At 46.4% G+C, this 16143-nt stretch overlaps 1 protein-coding gene across 1 annotated transcript in view; it reads right to left on the minus strand.

The window, feature by feature from the left end:
- Positions 1-16143, minus strand: part of Lama3 (laminin subunit alpha 3) — a 241351-nt gene that overhangs the window by 103610 nt on the left and 121598 nt on the right. Inside the window, exons 28-34 of the mRNA XM_035440276.1 lie at positions 15295-15421; positions 14758-14897; positions 12616-12731; positions 11398-11609; positions 10344-10548; positions 1366-1510; positions 785-925 (exon numbers count right to left, since the gene is read on the minus strand). Of these exons, the coding sequence (XP_035296167.1) occupies positions 785-925; positions 1366-1510; positions 10344-10548; positions 11398-11609; positions 12616-12731; positions 14758-14897; positions 15295-15421 (1086 nt within the window). The remainder of the gene's footprint in view (positions 1-784; positions 926-1365; positions 1511-10343; positions 10549-11397; positions 11610-12615; positions 12732-14757; positions 14898-15294; positions 15422-16143) is intronic.

Here is a 16143-nt window from a genome sequence, read left to right on the forward strand (position 1 = left end):
TCAGGATGGGAACTGGTGACCAGAAAGGCCAGAAGGTGTGTAGAGGGCAGCACTTTCAGCTGATCCCTAACCTTCCCATAGGTTAATCACCAGTTATGTTAATTACTAATAGCTAATGATCTAATCAATCATATCTGCATAATGGCAGCTCTATGAAGATAGCAAATGATATTTTTGGAGAGCTCCTCAGTGTTGGCAGGGCTCCAGGAAGTGGTATGTGATAACTTTGTGGTGACAGAAGTTAGTGTGCCTGTGGACCTTCTTCTGACCCTCACCCTGTAGCTTTGTCTAGCCAGATGTCTGTCTGGATACTTTATCATATCCTCAACAATACAATAAATTCTATTCATTGAATGAGTATTTTCTGGGCATCTTTTATGCCCCAAATCCTGTCTTAGGCCCTGGTCTATGTTAAAGGGATCACATTCTATTGATGGAGGAAGGAAAGACAACCATTTTTGAAGTTAAAGGCATGCTGTGTTACAAAGTGCTAAATGCAGTGGAGAAGTCAAGGGCAACAAGACAGATAATGACCAGGATTAGCTGTTTTTCAGGGAGTGGTGAGAGATAGCATTCTAAGCATGTGACACTCGATCAAAGACCTGAATAATCTGAGACACAATCATGATGGCATCTGTGGAAACAGTGCTGCAGGCCAAGGAGCAGTGAGGACAACACTGGCTATGTGAGTCAACAAAACACGGAGCACGTCACAGCTCATGCCAAGTCCCCTTTTTATCTTGGTGAGGAATACTGACCGTGACCACAAACACCTCATACACACCTTAGCTCTTTGCTTATGTGAACTTTGACAGACAGTATCCACTCCAAAACAGAAGCACCTGGTGCAACCCTTTGGATTGGCAGAGTCTAAGTAGAATGTTCCTTCACGACACACTTGGCATTCTGGGCCTTTCACGTTCTCCTGTTGAAACAGAACATGAAGAATGAGCCCTGTAAGAACTCTCCAGCACTGAGAGGCACAGAAACAGCACTGCAGGACTGGTGGCAACTTCCACTACCTGGAATATCTGCTAGGATGTGAACCCCATCTATATCCTGGCAGGACCTGTGGCAGGGAAGATAACCTTGGGTCCTCAACCAAGAACAAATCACAAGGAAGCCATGGACCTCTTGATGCTGTAGAAAAGTTCACGTTATTTTTCTGGAAAGGAGTTGTCCTTATCAACAGATTGTCACGGGGAGGGGAAAGGGGACCGTAGCCTTTCTAAAAGATGAGAAAGTCCTTTCCTTCAATTATGCCTATGAAGGGAGATGGGAAGTGCAAAGTGCCACACACATTACAGAAATCATCATATGTCAGTTCCATTGAAGAACTCCCAGGCACCACAGGACCTGCCTTACCTTGCACTTGCAAGCCCCAGTCCCTGGGTCACACACTTCGGGCTCAGTCCCATCTCTGTTACAATGGCAGGGAACACACTCCGGGAACTGGTGGAAGCCAGGAGCACACTTGTCACACCGCTGCCCTGTGATTCTAGGCTTGCACCTGTACAGGGATAAAGGAAACAAAACTCAGCATCATTGCTCTATGCACAATTCTAAAAGACCCCCCTGCCTTGTGATAGGACAGTCGCTGCAACAAACCAATTCCACAGACACAGTGTCTGAGTGTGGTTGCTGACACCCACAGAAAGGGATATGCTATGATCTAGAAAAGACTACCAGTGTCAGGTCAGCTCTTCAGGCCCGGCTAGCTCACAGCCTCATTGTCTTAAAACTACACCTTGGTCAATCTAGGTGTGAAGTGGAGGTACATCTAGAAGCACACAGGCAGAGTTCATAAATGTTCTGCTAGAAGTAACCACTCTAGTGAAGGGCATCAGAAACTGAAAAGGATGAGGGATATGCCAGAGAAGCTGGAGAAGTTATGGACCCTCTCTCTCTCTCTCTCTCTCTCTCTCTCTCTCTCTCTCTCTCTCTCACTCTCTCTCTCTCTTTTCTCACACACACACACACACACACACACACACACACACACACACACACCGCACACCCTATACATACATAATACATACATGCATATAATCTATACACATCCATATCCTATATACACACACGCCCTACACATACAACCTACACACAGACACACACAGACACACACAGACACACACAGACACACACAGACACACACACACACCACACACACACACACCTTACACATACACAACTGGCTTTCACTATCAGAAGGCTAATAATACCCAATCTAGTCTTAAAAAATTCAAAGTAAATTCAATCAGATAGCCAAGAAAAATTCTAGAGCTGTTTTCAGAACCTGGTCTGTTTCCAAAGAGGCGTCAAGTGTAGAATATAAAACCCTGGTGGTCCAGAGATGGAAAGAATAGAAAACTCCATGTAGCAGTTACCTTTGCCTAACCATGTCCAAAATACTTGACAGAAATGACTTATGGGAGTAAATACCTGTTTGAATCATGATTGCAGAGGAGTTTGCCCTATCATAGCAGAAAAGGCATGGCACAGCAACTTAGTGCATGGAGAGGGGGGTGCTGTTTACTCTGGCAGGCAGGAAGCAGAGCACAAGATATGGACCAAGGGCTGAGTACACCCTTCTCAATCCCACCCTTCTGCTCCAGTTCCTAGAGGTTCTACTAGCTGGGGAGCAAAAGTTCAAAATATGGACCTGTGGGGTCATTTCAGAGTCAAACCATATGGTCCAACTATTGAAGATCAGAAAGAGGACCCTTAGACCAGAAGGAGGTCTTCGGAGATGGTCTGATTTAGACATGGTGGACCCTTTCTATCTTGGCATGGTAATGAAGAAAAGGACATTGGAGGGAGAGAAACAGTGCTGCTGTTATGAAATGGTACCTTGTCCCAAGGTCCAGGATGGTTTTTGGCAAACATGCAGGGCTCTGGCCCAAGGCTGCATGAATTGAATACTGGTGCCCAACTGCACAGTGAATGCCTTCAGTTTTGGATTATATGTAGTAGCTGAGTATTTCTGAACAGAAAAGCAGTGAGCTGTGGCCAAGCATCATGAAGCAAGAACCTGTACCTGTGTGGGTGCTTGCAGCATCTAGAAACCATACCCAGCTATGCTGGACTGAATTCCATCCTCTTAAACATCATCATAGTTTCTTTTTCAGTTGCTATGGCAGACATCTCCACAAAAGCAACTTAAGGGACAAAGAGTTTACTCTGGTTTAGAGTGAATAGGTTGCCATTCCATCATGGAAGACATGGCTTCAGGCATGGAGTCATAGAGGCAGGAGCAGAACGCTGGCTGGCCATGGAAGCCTCAAGAGAAGTAGGGTTGGGCTATAAATCTTCAAGGCCTACCTCCATCAATCCAATTCTTCCAGTGAAACTCAGTCTCCTAAAGGTTCCACACCTTTCCAAACAAGTGTGCAGACACGTGAGCCTACAGGGGACACTACACATTCAAACAACAGATACTGTGGGGCCATTTGTGCTCCACTTACAACAAGGTCCTATTCCAGGACCTGGAAGAAGAAGGCATGCTGTTGGAAGCACCACTGTTAGAGTTTCAGTTTGCTGGGAAAGGAAGGCATGGGTGCATGCTACAGCTAGGGCAGCTGTGGGAGGGGCTGGCTCAGACAAGACAGAGGGGAAGCAAAAGTAGGCTCTCTCCTTCCCTCCCCCACCTCTCTGTCTGCCTGTTAACTCCAGAACCCTTGTGAGCTGATGGCATGGGAGGATGATGGGAGACCATGTCTATCACTACTGGACCTATGTCTGAGCTCACAAGGCACAAGGAAGCTGAGAGCACAGAAGAAAACACAAAAGAGTGGCCTTGAAACTTTTCCCAGCCCAGCCCAGATGGGGATGGCAAGTCAAGGTTAAGCAGAGCCTGAAGAGTATAGAATATATACTCCAGAGTAACACAGCTTTTGGATCACTGAGCTTCTGAATCCTGTGTTAAGATCCAATAACCAAAGGAGTCTGCATGGTGTCATGACAACCAGGAAGAAAACAGAAATATCTGCTCCAAGATCAGGATGAATATCTTCTAACCAACTCCAAGTCAGCTTGACCTTACACATTTCTCCAAGGAGAAACAGCTGGGCAGCTCTAGGGATGTGGTCTAGGAAGTCATCTCTGAGACACTGGGCTTGAGGCCCAACAGTATGTAATAATAACAGCCCATGTGCATGTGTGGGTGCCTGAAAGCATCACATAGGAAATCTGGTCCAGATGTACTGAAGAGAACACTGTGTTTTGTTATTAAATCCTGCAGTTCCTTTCATATGATGGTCACATCATACTCCAGTTTCAACCCACAGCCCTAACTTCACCATGTAATTAATTCCCTCATTTAATAATTATTGATGGCTTCTACATGTCGCATCTCGGTGTCAGGGAACTTGGAGAGGGGGCACAAAGCTGAACAAGCCAGTCTTGACATCAGCACAGTTTCACTGAAGACATAGGAATATAAGGAATTAAGAGATAGGATGACTAAACATTAAGCTTGCTTGAGTTAAAAAAAATGGTGGGACTATCTCTGTAACTTGTGGGTTTCATTCTTTCTGTGACTTCAGTTTGAAACACAAAATCTTTGAAGGATAGGTATAATTTGAAGGTAACAGGAGAGGGACAGAGGCCTGTCAAGGCTGGGGAAGTGAATGTATGCAACGCTTATACAGAAGGTGGAAACTCAGAAGAGAAGGAGAGGTCAGTTAGAGTAGGTTCAAGCCAGACTGCTGTGGAAGACTGGCCTTCATGCTTGAGATGCTGGGAAACTGAGGAAGGTTTTGGTGAAGGAGTGGTATGATGGAAGTGATACTGTATAGCCTCGTGTCATCAAAGGATTCCCCCACACACCATGGCTGGCACTCACAATGCCAAGCTGTCATGATGAATTGTTATAGGTTTCCTCGTTACAACATAAACATAACTGAAACACTGTACCCAAAATGAAGCATTAGGTAAAGATTGAGCAATTAAAAAAAATACAGTCACTGTGAAAACCAGCATGAGTGTTCATCAAAAAACCACAGTTAGGTTTATGTGCAAAGGAAATGACAGTGGTGTGTCATAGAGACAGCTCCATGCCCACCATCCCTGCAGTGCTATTTACAACTGCCAATCAGTCAGAATCAAGCTATGTGCCCATCAATGGATGAATGGATAAAGAAAATGTGGCATATATAGAGAGCGGAATACTAGCCAGCTACGAAACCCTGTCATTTATACAATACATGGACAGGAGGGAATTGTGTTAGGTGAATTAAGCCATACACACAAGTCAAATATGGCACGATCTTTTCATATATGGAAATCTAAAATTGTAGAGCTCATAGAAGTTGAATGCAGAATAGTGATTACTAGGGGCTGGGGAGGGCAGAGAGAAGGGCTGAGAAAAGTGTAGTCAACAGGTAAAGTATTAGAGTTATATAGGAAGGAAAAAGAGTGTTTTACTCAAAGCAACCAGAAGAGAAAAATTCTGAATATATTTATCATGCTTAGTATGGTATCCATGCTAATTACCCAGACTTGATCATTATATGTTATGGGTTGAAACATCACAGTGTATGAATAAGCATACGTATATAATTTAATATAATCAATAAATATCATTTTAGGTATTATCAAACATTTACAATAAAGATTCTAAAAGGCAATGGAATCAGAAACATGTATTTATCAGTGCTGTGTCAAGTTTTATGAACTAACAGCATTGTGTACCAGTGAGAACTCTGGAGGAACAGATATTAAAATCCTAGCATGGTTGTTAATTAGTACATTCCTATTAAATTAGGGATCCAGACTCTCCCTAAAGAAATATGTAAGGTCCGCCTGACTCTAGGTCTGTTTAAGACATGTTCAGCCAGACTTCAGAAAGGAAGTTCCCCTCTTCTGTGTTGTCATGGTATCAGCCAAGGGACAGTTGTTTGCTTACTTGAATGAGTGAATAAATAAGTCTGGAGGAGAGCTGGGCATTGGTGGCACTCGCCTTTAATCCCAGCACTTGGGAGGCAGAAGCAGGCAGATGTCTGTGAGTTTGAGATCACCCTGGTCTATAAGAGCTAGTTCCAGGACAGCATCCAAAGCCACAGAGAAACCCTGTCTCGAAAAACCAAAAAAGAAAGAAAGAAAGGAAGGAAGGAAGGAAGGAAGAAAGAAAGAAAGAAAGAAAGAAAGAAAGAAAGAAAGAAAGAAAGAAAGAATCTGGAGGAGAGCCAATCAGGAGAGCGCCACTCTTGGGTCAACACAAAGTGGTACAGGGACTTAGTGAGGGTAGTAGCCAGCAGGAAGGACAGACCACTCATCTCCCTGTCCCTCCATATCTTCATATTTATCCTCCCCTTCCAGAGAAACAAACAATCTCACATGGTAGCTGCAGTGTGTCACGATGTGTCACAGTACACCTTTTGCCCAGTTTTACTTGCAAATACTCATTGCAGTGAGTCACTGGTCTGGTCCAAGGCCTCTGGCTTCTGCTACACTATCAGTACAGGATCCTCACTGGAACTCCTCTCGGATATCCTGTTGTTGCCCTGTATCATGGAGGTCCTGCTGCTTTGGTTCTGCAGGCAAATGTCAGGTGGCTAACAAATCCTTGTAACCCCAGCTCCAAGGGATCCAATACCCTCTCTGGCCTCTAAGGGCACCTGCACACACATATGAACATATACGGACACATACACACAGACATATGCATATACACACAATCAAATCAAATCTTTATTTTTTTTCCTTTCTATATATAAGAAGACAGGAGCCAAGGGGTTCAGGAGATATGGTCCTAAGTAAAGCCAGTCAGAGAATCCAGGTGGGTTGATATGTGGTGAAGATTGGAAGACAGTGAGGATTGGGAGGGGAGTGTGTATCTGAGAGGTGGCCAGGAGTGGAGGGGGCTAAGTGTAGGAGGAAACAGCACAGAAAGATAGAAGCAGACAACCATGGCACTAACCAATGTGCCTGTAAACAGGGCATGTGAGACAGAGCTTTGCTGTTCCACAGAAGGCCAAAGGAGAGCACAAGTTTGCTTAAGGTCATCCAAATAGTGGATGGTTGAGGCAGGACATGACTGGCTATAAACTCAGGCCACACTACTCTTCACTGAGGACTGGGGATGAGGAAACAACCCGAGAAAGGTCATCCCGGGCATGAGAGACAGATGTCACAGGACATAAAGGACAGCAGAAGGAGTGTGCGAGATCCCTACCTTCCCTGATGACTGTTGCCTGGTGCCCCCATTCTTATTATTTGATTACTCATTAAAAGGAACTGTCTTTCCGGGTTGCTAAGCCTGGCTGAAAGCTCTTCTGCCCCAAGCATGCTAAGTCTTCTGGGATTCCATTGCTCCATTATTCATCAGTGAGAGGCAGCTGAGATGGAGTCTTTCCAACCGTCTTCTCTGGAAAAAAGCGCCTGGGACACCTGGTTCCATAGCATCCACCTGATGTTCATGATGGAGGGGCATCTCCTTAACCCACCTTAAGATAGCTTGAGGGTGAGTGAGTCCCATCATGGCAGTTTCTAAAGGCAGTGGTCTGGCTTCCGTGTTTCTACCACAGGTTGGAAAATTTCTTCTAAGGATAGTATAGCCCTTTGGAAAATTTCAAGAGCCCAATAATATTCATTTTCCATTACTGGGAGCAGGTAAATTGTATTTCTCCTACTATTCCAGTTCATTAAATTCACACATCTGCTGCTTTGTATTGCTACAAACGCCAGCTACAAAAGCCAATGTGAGAACTCTGGTCTATTGGTGTTGGCCAGATAGACTGGCCTGGAGCTGACACAATGTTGTCTGTATACCATCTGAGACTGAGCAGGAAATAAGATCAGAAGTTTAAATTTAGATGCAAAATCAGAGATGATTTTGCCAAATTTCATTTTCTGCATTGGGAACTGGGACCCAGGATGGTAGAGTGACCTATCCAGTGTCTTCCAGGTAGTTACTCTATCATAAAAATGGGTGGAAAACTCGATTTTATGCTTCCAATAAGTTATTCCTAGATTCCCTACAATTACAGCACTGTCTGTAATGGAATAAAAATTAAGCATTGTGGATGGTTACATTTATTTACTAACTCATTTTGAAATAGATTAATGTCTGTAAATGGCTTGACTTTTGCAGAAAGGGCAAACTTTACAGTCAGTTGGCAGCAAATACAACAAAAAATGCTAATTTTTAAATGTTGTGGTTTGTGGTTGCTTGTACAGCTCCCACTGAGCCTTGCATTGCTGAGTAAGCTGTGTTTTCCCCTTTGGCTGTAAACACCAAGTATCACCAACCCAGTTTCTTACTCAGTCCTCCTCACTGCCATCTGGGAATTTCCTGGTGCATAGGGAAGCAGTTTTTATGCAAAAAATCTTTTATGAGAGTGGGGAGATGGTTCAGTGGGCAAAGTGCCTGCCATGCAAGCAAGAAATCCTGAGTTCAGGTCTCTAGTTCTCACAGAAGCCAGATGGGGCAGTGCAATCCAGGAACCCAGTGCTGAGGATGGTGCAGAGACAGACAGACCTCAGGGCACACAGGCTGGCCAGCCTCGCCAGATGGCTAAGGTTCAGGTTCAGTGGGAGACAGGATTTCCAAAGCTAACATGCACAGTGACCACAGAATCTCAACCTGAGATTGAGTTCTGGCCATACACACACACACATATATACACTCACCAGAAAACATAAACTCCATACACAGAAATTTCATGAAAAATTTTTGTAAATAAGTTAATATTTTAATCAATCAAATGCCTTTTTCTATATAAATATTGGAATATGTTCAATTTACAGTATGTAGGAAACTGCTGGCATTGTTTTATTGCTGTCTTTTAATGTTATCTGCTAAAGCCATTTGCTCACGTACTGGTATGTGTTCCCATCAGGTTATGCAGTCTCTGACAATTTGTCAAAGTGAGCAGTTTCATATTTTATTTAAGCACAACACCCGTCAGTTACATCCCCTTTCCAGGCAGAACTATATGACATGCCTTGCTTCCAAGTTAAGAAATTTCTAGTCAGTTAAATTATCATTGCCAGCGGGTTGTTAAAATTCCTCAGGATGTTTTCCTAAAATACTATGCTACGGTCAACTCATCTATCATCTGCTGCTGCTTTAACTGGTTTAAGTTTTTCAAGCCCTCCTCCCGTTTGTCAGCAGTACTGGGAAACTCAGGTTCTTGACCAATGGTGAGGTTTAGATTGAGCGCTCCTTCTTTTCTCCCCACTCCAGCCACTTCTCAGTGCCTTTGCTTCCTATGACTAAGCATAGACATCACGAAGAGGCCCATGCCTGATCGCTGACTGGCTCGTTGACTTAGGCAGGACTCACTGTTGTGGTTTCAAAGTCTTAGGATGGTTCATGACTCATTTTTTCCTCAACTTCCTTACAGTGTCTCCCTACCCAAAGGAGCTGGAAGAGCTCTTCCTTGCAAAGTGAACCATTGCTGTAATGGAGAGTTGTACTGTGTCCACCAAAGGAATGTGCATGCATTCTGGTTCTAACTATCAGTTCCAACAATGGGCTGTTACCTGAAAATACATCTTGGTAGATGTAATTAAGATGGAGCTATCCTAGAATTTGCTGGCTATTAAGTCGCCCTGACCCGTGTTCTTACAACAAACATACAGAGAGTGAGCCTTAGCAGTGGATAAAATGGAGAAAGCAGGCTAAGCTCTAGAATTCATCAAACCCTGCTTCCTGGCTTCAGATGCCTGGGATTAGCCACTTGAAGAGCCTTCTGCCATGCCTTCCCCAGCATAATGGACTGTATTCCCAAACTGTGAACCCCTTTCTCTTCTAACTTACTTTTCTTGAGGCATTTTAACCCAGCAACAGGAACTAATACAGCCACCATTTCTCAGCTATTGTGAACTGGACCACAGTGGTTCCTGAAGATGGCCAGCCTGCCTGGTTCCCCGCAACCCATAAACCCTCCTTTGGAGGCCTGTGATGGCTGATTATGTGAACTTGGCACAGTCTAGAGTCATTTGGGAAGAGAGTCACGAGGGACTGTCTAGACCAGGTCAAGACCCCTTTCCAGATGATTCCACATTATGCCACATGGACACTCAAACTATCAAAACAATGGTTTCATGGCATGCACACAGAGCACAGTCCTCTCATGACAACATGTTGGGGTAAGTGGGCAAGGCTGCTTCTGGCTTTGAGATGATGGGTACCCCCCACCTGAGGCTCTGCATGGCTGACATAAATATGGATGGACCAACCAATTCACCCACCAAAATCCATTCTTGCTGGGAAGCTTCATCCGAAGGCCATCACAGCGCACAAGTGAGAAGTGAATAATGACAACGGCCAGCATATACACAGATGCCACCTGGTTGTCTCATGACAGGATCTGGCATACTCGTGTACCATAGCTCACCTGCACTGCCCGCTGTCCCTGTCGCACTCAGAGATGGCTGCCTCAATGGTGCCCTTCCTGGAGCAGTTGCAGGCTTCACAGCCAGCCAGGGGGTGGAAGTTGAAGGAATTCACCTCACAGACCTCACACTGGGGCCTGACTGTGCGGGGTGGGCAGAGACATTTCCCTGTCACCTCTTCACAAAGGCGTCTGCCACAATTACAAGCTGCCGAGGGATAAAGAGACACTATGTAAGAGTCGGACTTTACAAACCACTGGGATTTCCAGGTGTTTCCAGGGAGTCTGGGGACATGTTTTCCTTTCCCCTTTGTATTGGTGCTATTGTCCATGGTGATCTGAGGTAGTCACACCAAGGACTTCCAGGAGATAACAGTGAGAGGCCCCAAGTTAGGAGCAGCTGGACTAATGGCTACACACTCCACAAACCTATCAGGCTGCTGGCATCCCATTCTAACACGGGCCTCCTGTTCAACAGAAGGCCCTAGAAGGCACCAAGTAGTGACATGCTGAAGTAGCTCCCAAAGCCCTACAGATCCAGGGCCCATGGTCAGCACATTCTGTATGCAGTAGTGGCATTGTTATTTGGACAAAGACTGGTCCCCCTATGGAACTCTGTCTGCACACCTCTGCTCTCACTGTCACTTAAGGCGTGGGCATCAGGCCACAGGGTGGTTCTTAAGTAAAAAGACAAGGGTTTCTAATTTAGTGAGTAATGTACCCATGAGACCTTGAATGTCCCATCTATACTGAGTTTTCTTTGGGCCACACAACCTAAAAGGACTTTTGAGAGGAAGGGGACCAAGCTTTCTACATGATAAGTATACACTCACATTTATATTTATAGCCTAGAGCCTTGCTGTTCAGAGTATAGTTTGTAGACACGAGGCTTGAGACAGCCTGGATGTCTACTAGAAATGCAGTTTTAGGCCCAGACTATTTCTGTAGAGTCAGGACCTCACCATAAGCCACAATAGTATCTGAGAAGCCCTGCTATGCATGAGCACCACCCTCTGGGGACCAGAGAAGGCCTCAGAAGCCTGACAGTGTCACTCACGCTTGCAGTGTGGGAATCCGTAGTAGCCTGCTGCACAGCGGGTGCACTGCCTCCCAATGACATTGGGCCGACAAGGGCACTGCCCGCCCTCAGGACTGCAATGACGGCTGGCAGCCCCAGCAGGGTGGCACTCACAAGGCAGGGCACCGTTATGGTAAAAGGCGACCAGGGACCTTGCAGAATTCTTACAGAATCCAGAGGCTGCCTGGGGACTGTGAAAACAAAATAGCTCATGGTGATTACCGGGGATGTGTCTATCGTCAACTTCCCTTTCCCACTAGTTCTACCCTGGCAGCATCTTTTGGGGGTGGGAGGGACACTGAGCATGGGAGTTTGGGAAAAAGTGGAAAATTACCCCACTGTAGAGTTAGCCAGTGACAGGCACCCTGTCCCCAACATCTGCTCCAGGAGAGGGTATCACAGGAATGGCCAATGGGAGCTTGGTGATAAAGCAGCTGCAGGATGAACTGTGTGGTATGTGGTACAGCTTGTGGAAAGATAACTGAGACTAGATGATATTCTACATGTCAACTACATCCCAGCTCCACAGCTATCTAGCCAGTTGGGTCATTTCACAGATAAGGGACCTTAGCTATAGGGTGAAGTTCCTGAGGATGAGACACAGAAGCAGATGAGGTGTCATTTAAAGTCACAGTGGTTTGGCTCTGGGGCCTCAGCTTTGACTCCACTATACACTCCACTCTGGAGCTCCTGGTCTCTTCTAGAAACTTCTAAGGGGCACTGGGTTCCACTACAGGGCATTATTGGGGCTGGCATGCTCTTAGCACTCAGGGATGAGTGAAGACAAGGCACAGAGGACACAGATCTGGACAGTCCACATCACAGTGGGGACCTGGGCTATGTCCTTGTCGGTGGAAGACACCCTGTGTGGTATCTTTTAGGATATACAGCAGCAAATAGGGATTAGCAAGTGGTAAAGGGCTCTCCTAACTGGTCCCTAATCCCCAGTTGAGGGTAGGCCTCTGCTGAGCTCAAAGCTGAGTGTGGTCACCTTGCTGAGATGGTACATGGCCAGGTCTCTCATAGAGTGGTGGGCACAGAGGAATGCCGTCACCTTCCTGAGAATCCAGCCTCACTACTCTCCTGGTGGTGTGAAGAGGAGGCTGATCCAGGCCAGTCTCTCTCTAGACCTCCCTCTGGCTGGAAAGGTGAGCATGATCCATGCATGTCAGAGCCTTCCCACAAAATGACACTTACTCAATATAAAAACTGTCTCCTCCACAACTGCTGACAAACTCTGAGGACTTGTCCACTGATGTTCTGTGAAGTATTTGGTAATCATAATTCTCTGTGGGCACCACTAGAACCCGGACCTAAAAGAAAGCCATCAACTCGTGAGTAAGGCCAGTGAAGGAGGAAGAGAGGGACCCCACATTCATTCCTGTTTATCTGAGTGCCAGCAACTGCAGCAGCAAACCCAAGGTGGGGTAAAGGCTCAATGCTGTTTCTAAGAAACAGTGGGCACAAGCATGGCTCTTGAAGAACCTGCTCCAAGGAACAAGGAATATCAGTGCCGAGTGGTGGTTGGTTAAAGGTACCTTGTAGACTTGCATCCCTAGCACCTAGGGGGTGGCTGGGACTCCCTGGTTCTCCAGGGGCCATTGCTTTATATTTTAAAGGTAAGAAAACTGAAGTTGTGGAACCAACAGGGATCCTACTGTTACGGCATTCCTCTGAAGTTCATGTAGTACTTGTGGATTAAATGAGAATGTCCTGCACAGCTCACATATTTGAACACTTGATCCTTAGTAGCGCTATCTGGGGAGGTCTAGGAAGTGTGGCCTTACGGGAGACTGTGTATCACTGGAGGCAGGCTTTGATAGCCCAGTTTGTATGCATACCCTCCCACTCCTGCTTCCTGTTTCCTGCTTATGGTTCAAGATGTGAGCTCTCAGCACTCTGCCCCACCCACCGTGCTTGTTACTACGCCTCCATCCATGATGGATGCTTATTCTCCGGAACCACAAGCCCAAATACACCCTTCCTTCCATACACTGTCCTGGTCATAGTGTTTTTTATCACAGTAATAGAAAAGTACTACAGTACATTATACTGAATAACTGTAGAATGATTTAGTTCTCCTACACTTGTACATGTCCAGCTACAGCACTCACAAACTCTGAGGGAATGGTCAATGTCTTTAACAACTGTCTACCAGCTTATAACTGACAGAGGCCACTGGTCTCCTGTTCTGTAAATATCTGCTGAGCATCGTGTGCCAGGCAGGGTTCTAGGCACAGGGGATGTAAAATAAATACCCTGTGCTCTGTAGTGATAGCATCCTTGGAGAGAGGGGTGGAGAAAAAGGGAGAGAGAAAGAGAGGGAGTGGAGGGGGAGGAAGAGAGAGGGGAAAAGGGAGAGAGAGGGAGAGATGGGGGAGGCACAGGCACAGACTGGAGGGCCACAGAGCAGAAACCAGTAAACTCTTCCTGGTTTTCTTGTCATCCTTAAGGAAAAGGTGAATTAGCTCTAAGCCAGACTTACTGGCAAATGGGATTTTGTCAGGTACAAATGTAGATAGAAGAGTCTAGAAAAAGGGCACAAGAAAGCCTGCTGGCATTGTCAAAAAACGGCCTATGTGTGAGCTTCTGAATGATGGTCATGGTCAGAGAATGGCAGGGGAGCATGGGATAGAGGAGGCATGGAAGAAAGATGAACTAGAAGTGGGCAGGAAAGTCCCTGAAGCCCAGAGTGAGGCGAATGAACCAGAATGAAGTGGATGGACCAGGGAGAAGCAGATGACCAGAGCAAGGACCTGACTCAGAGTAAAGCTGGTTCAGTAACAGGAAAAGGAGGAGAGACCTTAAAAGCAGGTCAGGCCCAGTCAGAGGGGACCCTGAATGGGCAGAGGGGACTCTCCAAGGGCAGATACTGGGCCTGGAGTTCAGTCAAGATCAAGAGTGAATTCAGAGACAGGGTTGCTGTTCACACAGAACAAGGAACAGACTCACCAGGCATGGATGATGACCACAGGGAAATGACACAAGGGGTCGCAGAGTGGAACCTGGGGCCACAACAACATATGGAGACCAGGGTAAGGAAAATCACTAAAGGGGGGCAGGAGAAAGTGACAGAAAATAGCAAAGAGGGTAAAGGCTTCATAGAGGGGACAGACAGTAGGGGCAAGGAGTAAGCACAGGCAAGGCATCCACTGTCTATCATTCCTTGTCTCCTGTTTTGTCACGTGATTTCATCTTTATGGGTTTGTAAAACACAAACACTTCTACAAATCATCATCCTTTCCACTAAACAGGGTTAATTCCATGGAGAAAGTATTGGCAGGAGCCTAACACACAATGGCTGACCAAGGAGTACACTGAAGGCTAAGCAGAACACACCAGTGTCAAGGATTTTCCTTCTGGAACCTTCACCGTCACAGCCACCTCTGCTTCTGAGATGTCAAACTCCACCTGGCCATCGGAGATCACTTGGTCCCGGCAGCCAAGCAAATGAGGGCAAAAGGAGGCAAGGAAGGAACCTGGAGAGGGAGAGATGTCACATGGCTGCAAGGATGACATCAGGCGCATGTCCGGAAGCCTGCTCCTGGCATCAGGCACATGTCCTGGAGCCTGCTCCTGGCATCAGGCACGTGTCCTGGAGCCTGCTCCTGGCATCAGGCATGTGTTGTAGAGCATGCACCTGGCATCAGGCACATGACCTGGAGCCTGCTCCCGGCATCAGGCACGTGTCCTGGAGCCTGATCCCGGCATCAGGCACGTGTCCTGGAGCCTGCTCCCGGCATCAGGCACATGACCTGGAGCCTGCTCCTGGCATCAGGCACATGTCCGGGAGCCTGCTCCTGGCATCAGGCATGTGTCCTGGAGCTTGCTCCTGGCATCAGGCATGTGTTGTAGAGCATGCTCGTGGCTACTTACCTGACCACTGTCCTCCTCCATCCACAAACACCTCTGTGGGAAATGTTGGGTGTTCTGCTTGATAAAAGTGGATGACAAAGACATGTCGGCCTAGGTGTGGTATAAGTCCTCTCAGGGTGACTTGAGTCTAAGAAGAAAACAAAGGTGGTTCTTCTCAAACCAAAGAACTTTGAAGGATTAGGACATGGGATGTGGCTATAGTTGGTTCCTATAAAAACTTAATTCTTCAATGCAATGTTGAGGGGCAGGGAATTGTAATCCAGGCAAGCCTGGCTCCGCCCCTTGGGGACCTGGCAAAATGTGCCACCTCTGCGCATGGCAAGCAGTACCCTGGCTCTATAAGCAGAGGCCCCTTTATGAGGCGAACTCCTGCCACTTCCTCTTTCTGTCATTTTTTGGGAGGGGAGGCAGGTCACTGTCTCCCTGTCTCTCTGTCTCTGTCTTTCTCTCCTCTCTCTTTTCTCCCTTACTTCCCTACCTTTCCCCAACAAACTTTCCACGTAAGTTATATCTGCAAGTTTCTGTCTCTCACCCATTGTTTGTCCCTCACCTGCCATGGGATCCGCCAAAGGTCCCTTTGTACCATATTCGTAACACAGGATTTAAGGGAAGCAGTTAGATTATGGGGCCAGAGCCTTTGTGAACAGATTACAAATACCTGCAGAAGTTAGTTCTTCCCGCATAGGGTGGGGTCAATTATCATGAGAGTGAATTGTTAGGAAGCATGAGCTTCTTTGTCCCTCTTCTCTTGAACAAGTGACCATTTGCTACTGGAAAACAAGCTCCGACCATGTGGCACCTTCAGCCATGTTATGATTTACCGCAAGATCCTTGCCAGACACAGTTACC

Source organism: Cricetulus griseus, chromosome 2 (genome assembly GCF_003668045.3).
Source record: "Cricetulus griseus strain 17A/GY chromosome 2, alternate assembly CriGri-PICRH-1.0, whole genome shotgun sequence".
Taxonomy (NCBI): domain Eukaryota; kingdom Metazoa; phylum Chordata; class Mammalia; order Rodentia; family Cricetidae; genus Cricetulus; species Cricetulus griseus.